The 7,262-nt window shown below is 35.7% G+C and overlaps 1 protein-coding gene across 3 annotated transcripts in view; it reads left to right on the forward strand.

Moving 5' to 3' along the window:
- Nucleotides 1-6,438, forward strand: part of SETD3 (SET domain containing 3, actin histidine methyltransferase) — a 65,625-nt gene extending 59,187 nt beyond the window's left edge. The window contains exons 10-13 of one of the 3 annotated variants that reach the window (XM_027637660.1): nucleotides 311-477; nucleotides 1,127-1,212; nucleotides 2,882-3,042; nucleotides 3,636-6,438. In XM_027637660.1, the coding sequence (XP_027493461.1) occupies nucleotides 311-477; nucleotides 1,127-1,212; nucleotides 2,882-3,042; nucleotides 3,636-4,079 (858 nt within the window). In that variant the 3' untranslated portion in view covers nucleotides 4,080-6,438. Of the gene's footprint in view, nucleotides 1-310; nucleotides 478-1,126; nucleotides 1,213-2,859; nucleotides 3,043-3,635 lie in introns of those variants that run through there. The other 2 variants (XM_027637661.1, XR_003526704.1) reach the window with 2 other exon arrangements.
- The last annotated feature ends 824 nt before the right edge of the window (nucleotides 6,439-7,262 follow it).

The raw sequence follows: 7,262 nt of genomic DNA on the forward strand, positions 1-7,262 counted from the left end.
TTTCCATATACTGATACTTTATGACAGCATGAGAAAACAAATCATTTTTATTTTAAAGTATAGAATAAGAACTTCTCTCAAAGTCTCTGTTACATGGATATGTTTAAATCTACCTCTAAAGTATAATTGCCACACTATATACACCATTTGTATCGATACCAGAAAACAAAGCATGTTTCTTTATATAACCAAATATACCTTGTACTCAGAATAGTAACTCTTTTGGGAAATAACTTTCAAATTATGTCAGTTTTGTGAACTGATCTTAAGCTTTTTTCCTGTCCCTTCACTTCTCTTTTCATCCTTCTAGATTTACATTTTTTATGGCACTCGGTCAAACGCTGAATTTGTGATCCACAGTGGTTTTTTCTTTGATAATAATTCACATGACAGAGTGAAAATAAAGCTTGGCGTGAGTAAAAGTGACAGGCTGTATGCTATGAAGGCAGAGGTCTTAGCTCGTGCTGGTATCCCAACGTAAGTAAAACACAATGCCATGGGTTTTTTAAAATATTTCCAAGGTATATAGTGTCCAGTGGAGCATATATAAGACTGTTCTGTGATAGTTTTCTTAGGTGTAATATTTCTCCTGTTTGTATAGCAAATTAAAGTTATTGTAATAATATTTACAGAAGTTCTCTGAGCTATATTATCATCTAATTTTAACCATATATAAGGAAAAAAGCCTTTGCTTTAATAACCATTTTAACAAAAACAGAGGAAGGATTAATTTGAAGCAATCTGTGGGTTTTCTTTCTTTTCTATCCCTTGCAGACATACTACAGTATGTGAATCACAACATTTTCCTTTAGTCTTTTCAGTCCAGAGGGTACTATTAGGAGCAGCAGACGTGAAACATTGCATTTTCATGAATTTATTATGAAAGCTGTGTAAAATAATTTTAAGTGTAAAATTGTAGAGATAGTTATTCTTTTCAGAAATTTCTTTTCTTTTCAATTTCCCAGGTTAGGGAAGCTTTTCAGTTTGAACTAGTATTACCTACTTTTTTTTAAAGTTACTTTTGTAACAGTACATTTACTTTAAGGTCTTTTATGTTGAAATAAGTTCAAAGATATGACAATTTAACTTGCATTTACTGTTGTTGTATGATTATTTCTTTTATTAGTTCTAGTGTTTTTGCCTTGCACGCCACTGAGCCTGCAATCTCTGCCCAGCTTTTGGCTTTCCTTCGAGTGTTTTGTATGAGTGAAGGTAGGATGTTTTATGAAGATAACCTAATTTATGTTTGTCTTGTTGTGGGGGTTTTTTTGGTTGTTTTTTTGTTAGCCCAGAAATTGATAGACATTTATATAAAACATTAGACTAGAAGATCGGAAAAGTTGAGGAGTTTAAGTTAAAAAGGAATCTATAAGCTAGTGAGAAACCCAATTTTTAGCTGTACTCTCTGAGGGAATATTTCAGTAACTCCTAAAGCATGAGATGATACAATTTTTTATTTCTTTTAATCTCTCAGGCTGTTGTGAATGAGTGAGCTTTCAAGCTTGATCTCTAGTTCTTAGGTTTCAAAATAGTTCACGGAACAAGATCATGCAAGGCCTGGGGGTTTACATGCTTAAAATCATAGCATATTAGCCATCACTGCTGGAAGCATTTAAGTATGGAATTGGAATATTCTGTACTGTAGGAGAAATATGGAAGAGACATTTCAAAGTTGAGTATTTTCAATATTTTGGTAATTCTTAATTTAAAACCAATTTCTATATTTGCAAACTGTATTTGTACTGTTTGCAGAGTACTTTGTACTCATGTTACTTTTTTGTGGGGTAAAAATATGTGTACAATTAATAAATATTCACCTAATTTGTGCATAATATTCATAATGGCTGCTTTCTGGTTAGATGTAGCTTTGAAGGTTATAGATGAGACAACTTGTCATGACAGTGAGAGAGTTCTCTTGCAGTTAGGGAAACTGTGCAGGTGATGTGGATTTTAGTACCAGTAGGAATACTGAAGTTGTTGAGTTTTTGCATGTGCTCTATTTGCTTTCTTTAATAAAACCAGCATACCTTATTTAGTGTCATGTCTTCAGTTGCTCCTGTCATTCATTTTTTAGAACTTATAAAGAAATTAGAATATATTCGAATAGTTCATTTGGAAGGGAGCTACAATAGTCATCTATTCCAATTGCCTGACAGTTCTGGGAAGTAAACTCAAGTAAAGAAAATTTTAGGATGCTAATGAGGAAGTGAATTTTGGCTTGGAGAGGAAAATATATCCAGTGAACATTTTAATTGCATTTTTCTGGTATATGATTGTGCTCAGATTATTCTTATGTCTTAAATACTGTATAAGAAAATACCAAGAACCTACATGCAAGCTCTTAGTGAAGTTTGTGATAACTGCTTTGCAGGAGTGAAATTTATTAATTGAAAGATTAATGGAATTTGTCTAATGTCAAGGAGCTGATTAAATGTTTTCTGCTCTGTGTGAGGTTTGATGGATGTCTTTTCTGACCACCTGTAGGAAATTTCTGCTACTGAAAAAGATTACCAAAACAATAGGAAAATTAATTCCACTGCTTTTTACATGCTCTTTGGCCTGTTCCTTTTATTATCAAAAAGTTCACTGAACTCTTTAAATATTTAGTCCCTTTTGTTTATCAAGTATTTTACAAAACATTCCATCTCACTGTCACAGGCTTCTGCTGTGTATGAGAGGCTGTGATTTATAAAGTATCTTTATTTCCAAGTGGAGCAGAATGCCAATTTTCTGCGGACCTCAAGACTTTCCGTTGTCTCTTTGAGCCAAACCCTAGAAATAGCCAACATATCTGATAATTCTTATTTGAGGAGAGGATTATTTTTTGTTAGCTGCTCAAAGCAGATTGTTTTTTAACAGATTGGTTTTGTACTTATTGTAGAAGAGCTGAAGGAACACTTGATAGGTGAGCATGCCATTGACAAAATCTTCACTCTGGGCAACTCTGAGTTTCCTGTTAGCTGGGACAATGAAGTTAAACTTTGGACATTCCTAGAAGCCAGAGCATCCCTTCTTTTGAAAACCTATAAAACAACTGTGGAGGTAAGATCATCATTAAGTGTAATTTAAGTGTCTGAACTGTTCTGTGTTCTGTCCTTCATCTTGTCTTTGCAAACTTCAATCTGAATGTTAGTACATAATTCATTCTGTACTTTTTAAGTGTAGAAACAGTTTTGCATTATCTAAGGAAAATCAAATAAGATTGCAAAAAAGAAAATTTTGTTAATGTAATTTTGTTAATGTATTTTTTCTTTGATTCTCCAAATAGAGACTACCTGCTTTTTTCTCTGCAAATAAGATGGGGAATCAGTTTCAACTTGTTGTCTGGAGTTGCATTCTACAGTCTGCAAAGAAACGCACTACTATTGCAAGTGTATAAGTGAACCTACATGTTGCATATATTTGTGAAGTCACCTGACTTCGCTTGTTATGCAGACTGATTTATGGAGAGAAATTTTGGGCTTCTTTACGAATTCATGACAAATTTCACTGGGACTCCTTGCAGACCCCCTGCTGTCCATTTGTCTCAGCCTGGAAATCCTGGTGTCACTGTTAACGGAAAGAGAGGAAAGGTGAAGGATTGTTTTACTGTGTTGGTTGTTACTAACAAACCTGCTTTTTTTTTTTCCTAACAGGGTGATAAGTCCTTCTTGGAGACTCATGACCTTACTCCACATGCGGTCATGGCTATCAAATTGCGCTTGGGTGAAAAGGAGATCTTGGAGAAAGCAGTGAAGAGTGCAGGTGCCAGCCGAGAGTATTATACCAAACAAATGGCAGATGGAGCTCCGCTTCCTAAATATGAAGAGAGCAATATTGCCTTGTTGGAGAACACTGTGGCAGACTCTAGACTCCCTATTGTCCTGAGAAACCTAGAAGATGTGGAAGAGCAAGGGGACTTAAAGATTGATGAAACCATTGATGCTGAAGTCACAGAGAATGGGTTTGTAAACGGTGAAAACTCTCTATTTAATGGGACCAAATCTGAAAGTGAAAATCTAAATAAAGAGAAAAGCAACAGAGGGACTGAAGCTGCCAAAGAATCTTCTTCAGAAAGTAATGATGAGGTTAAAGAATAGTCCTAAAATTTTACTTTCTTGTGAAATTAAACTAGCTGAAGTTTATGAACAGTGCATTTATGTTGGTGTGTTTCTTTGTTAACATTTCTCTTTCTGCAGAGAAAAATGGTTTTGCTGCTTTATATAAAATCGAATTTTAAGTTATTTAAAAGATTTAGCATCCCTTTTCAATTAAGATTGCCATCTTGCTTTCAGGCAAAAACTGGGGAAAGAGGTGCCTTTGGAAGATTTTGCAGCCCTTTGTTGAACCAAATGTATTTTCTTCCTGGGGAAGAATTAAGCTCTTCTATCTGCTGTGCGTTTGTTGTTCTGTCACTCTGACTACCGAAATTAAAAGCTTGCACTGCCTCTTGCCAAGAAAAGCAGAAGGCAGGACTGACTCGGTATTCAGCATGAAGGTGGGAGAGCATTACAGCAGAAAACTGGATGAGAGGATCAGAAACTTGGGAGACTGGAGGAAAACCTGTTTAAAATCAGGTGTGCCAGTCCAGAAAAAGGTAAGGTGGCAACCTTATGATTGGTAGTTTTAAATGTTGATGAGAATCCAAATTGTATACACTTTAAGTGATCTCTGAAGATTTCAGTTTACTTTCTCTTCTGTTTACTGTATAAAAGTATCTCATCTTCTTCAGTCAGAGTTAGGCTGCTGCAGTACAACATTCACCAACTTTTAAAGGCTGACTACTTTTTATTTCCAGGCAGTACTTTTTATTTACAAGGTTGGCAGAGCTTCTGGAGATTTTGAAAACAGATAGGCCAAGCCACAGCTTTAAACTGTACTCATCAAAGTGAGGTTGCTTCCCAGCTTCTTCAGATTTTCACAACTAGCTAGAGATTTTCAAAGCTACACTTTTGACTAAACCATTATTAAAAGGAAAATATTATTAATATTCCTGTCTGCTACTCCTTCATTTCTGTGGTGTAGGATGTAACACTGAATGTGACATGGTTACCTGATCTTACTCAGCTTTGTCTTTTGGTTAAGATATTAATTGATACTGCTTTCTCAAAGGAAATGGCAAGCAGGCTGATATAATTTTGGCCCAAGTCCAGACTCAGCCAAGTATGCCTTGAGCTTTGCCATTTAGATTGTGTCTTCATCTGATGCACATTTCTTGGGATACCTCCACAGGTTAAGCAGGTCTACTGTCACCAGCAGTTCTGGTCACCCTCATACTATATGTTTTAACTTCTCGGTGGCAACAATACAACCCTAGCACTGTGCAATATCAGAACAAGGGTAATTCCAAGGCTTGACTTTGAAATTACCTGGGTATTGGGAGGAGAGGAGGGTGGAATATTTTTATTTTGTTGGTGAATTTAGAGGAGTGTAAAGTGATTTAATTCTGTTCTCAATATTAAGGACTTTGTCTTTTGCCTTTGTATCCTTAAGTTCACGATAATGGATAGAATGGAAAGCTTGGACAGTTGTTCAAAGCTCAACAGAGGTTGCGAACTGCTCATCCAAGATCGGTTGCAGTAAAATCTCTTTTGGCATATTCATAGTTTTATTAGATTTTGCTTCTCTTATACTGCAACTTGGAAAATGTGCTTTTGCATCAATCTTTGGTGCAATACACGTTCAAGTAGTGACTTTCAGGTTGTCATAGCAGTTCTGGTGTTCAGCTAGTATCAGTGCGGGGAAAATAGAAAAAATAGTTTTTTAAAAAAAATATTTCACTAAGAATGGCACGTTGCCATTGCACCTTGGATATTGCTTCATCACTAACAAGATGCTGGACCAGTATTTTTGTAACTATATGCTACCTTTGGTAGAATGTTATGAATTGTTGTCTTGACAATTTAAATGTCATACAAAAGTCATTACATTTTGGTTTTTATTAGGACCAATATTCCATTTCTGTTTCTGCCACTTACATTGCACAACATTGTACTAGATATTATGATGCAATTCTGAAACTAGCCTTCCCTGAAAATTATAACTGTAATTCAGATTTTAAATGCTTTGATTCAATCTGATACACTGTATTTTGTTCCAGTATTTGCTAATATCTATGGCTTAGCAAAGCCTGTGGTCACCACAGGACAGAATGTGTGGGTTTTCTTGAATAAAATATAGTTCTACCATGTCTTCACTAGTGAGTGTATTATACAACCAAAACCTCTACCTGCTACTGACTGCTGTATCTTTTGGGGTCTGTGGGAAGAGGAATACCTGTTCAGGTATACAGATAAAGATTAAAGGAGAAATAGCTGGGGGGGTGGGGGGGAAGAAAAATATTCTAGTAAACAGAAAGGGAAAGTGTTCTATTGAGTGCATGGTCAAATTCTTACTTTTCATTTGTTAGTGTTACTTAGAAAAATATGTTACACACAATAAAAATAGTGCGTAATCTAATTTTGTAATTTGCATTTTTCCTCTATGCACGTGATGGTTCCTCAGAAGCACTAACCTAAAACTTAAGCTTTTGAAAACTGAGGTGGAAACAAAAAAAAATTGGCACTGATGAGCCCTTATTACCATCTGTCATGAAAACAGACCTTTCAAAGCATTTTAAAGTTAACTTTCTTCATACTGTTTGGTTAAGAGGCTGTTCACACTAATCCCAGGCTAAATGCCAAATCTTGCTTCTGTTTAGCTATCTAAAGTATTCCTGTAAGAAAGACATCACTTGGATTTCTCGGACTGTTCTCCAAAAGCAAAACAGGGGAAAAAAAAAAAACCTTTTGAATTTTACATGAACCTACCTACTGATAAATCGTTTCCCTAACAACCTATAACTAGTTTGGCTCTGTATGTGAGATGGTGTCCATATCCCTCTGTTGATAAAGTCAAATATACAGAATTGAGCAACAACCTCCACTCTGAAAAATGTTTGTAAAGTGTAAATGCAACCTTAGCTTAAGTGCTGTCATCGGTGAGGAAGCAATGAGAGCCTTCTGACTGTGGAGGTGAGATGGTTTCTGTTCTTGGCTAGAATAAGTATTCTTTCCTTTGAACATCATTAAAAGACGGTATGTGCAGAAAATCTGTGCAACTCAACAGTGACTGCCTTCTTGAGGCTAATTTGCCTTTAGAGAGGAATGATCATCATGGAGTCATGAAACCTCCATGATTCAGTGGTACTCTGGAAGATTTAGGTTACACAGACTTCTCTATTTCACATGTTTAGAAACAGGATTTTATATCTGCTGCTGTCCCTTCCATCCACTCTTATTTTA

The sequence above is a fragment of the Corapipo altera genome, unplaced genomic scaffold, assembly GCF_003945725.1.
Source record: "Corapipo altera isolate COAL_440 unplaced genomic scaffold, ASM394572v1 23, whole genome shotgun sequence".
NCBI lineage: Eukaryota > Metazoa > Chordata > Aves > Passeriformes > Pipridae > Corapipo > Corapipo altera.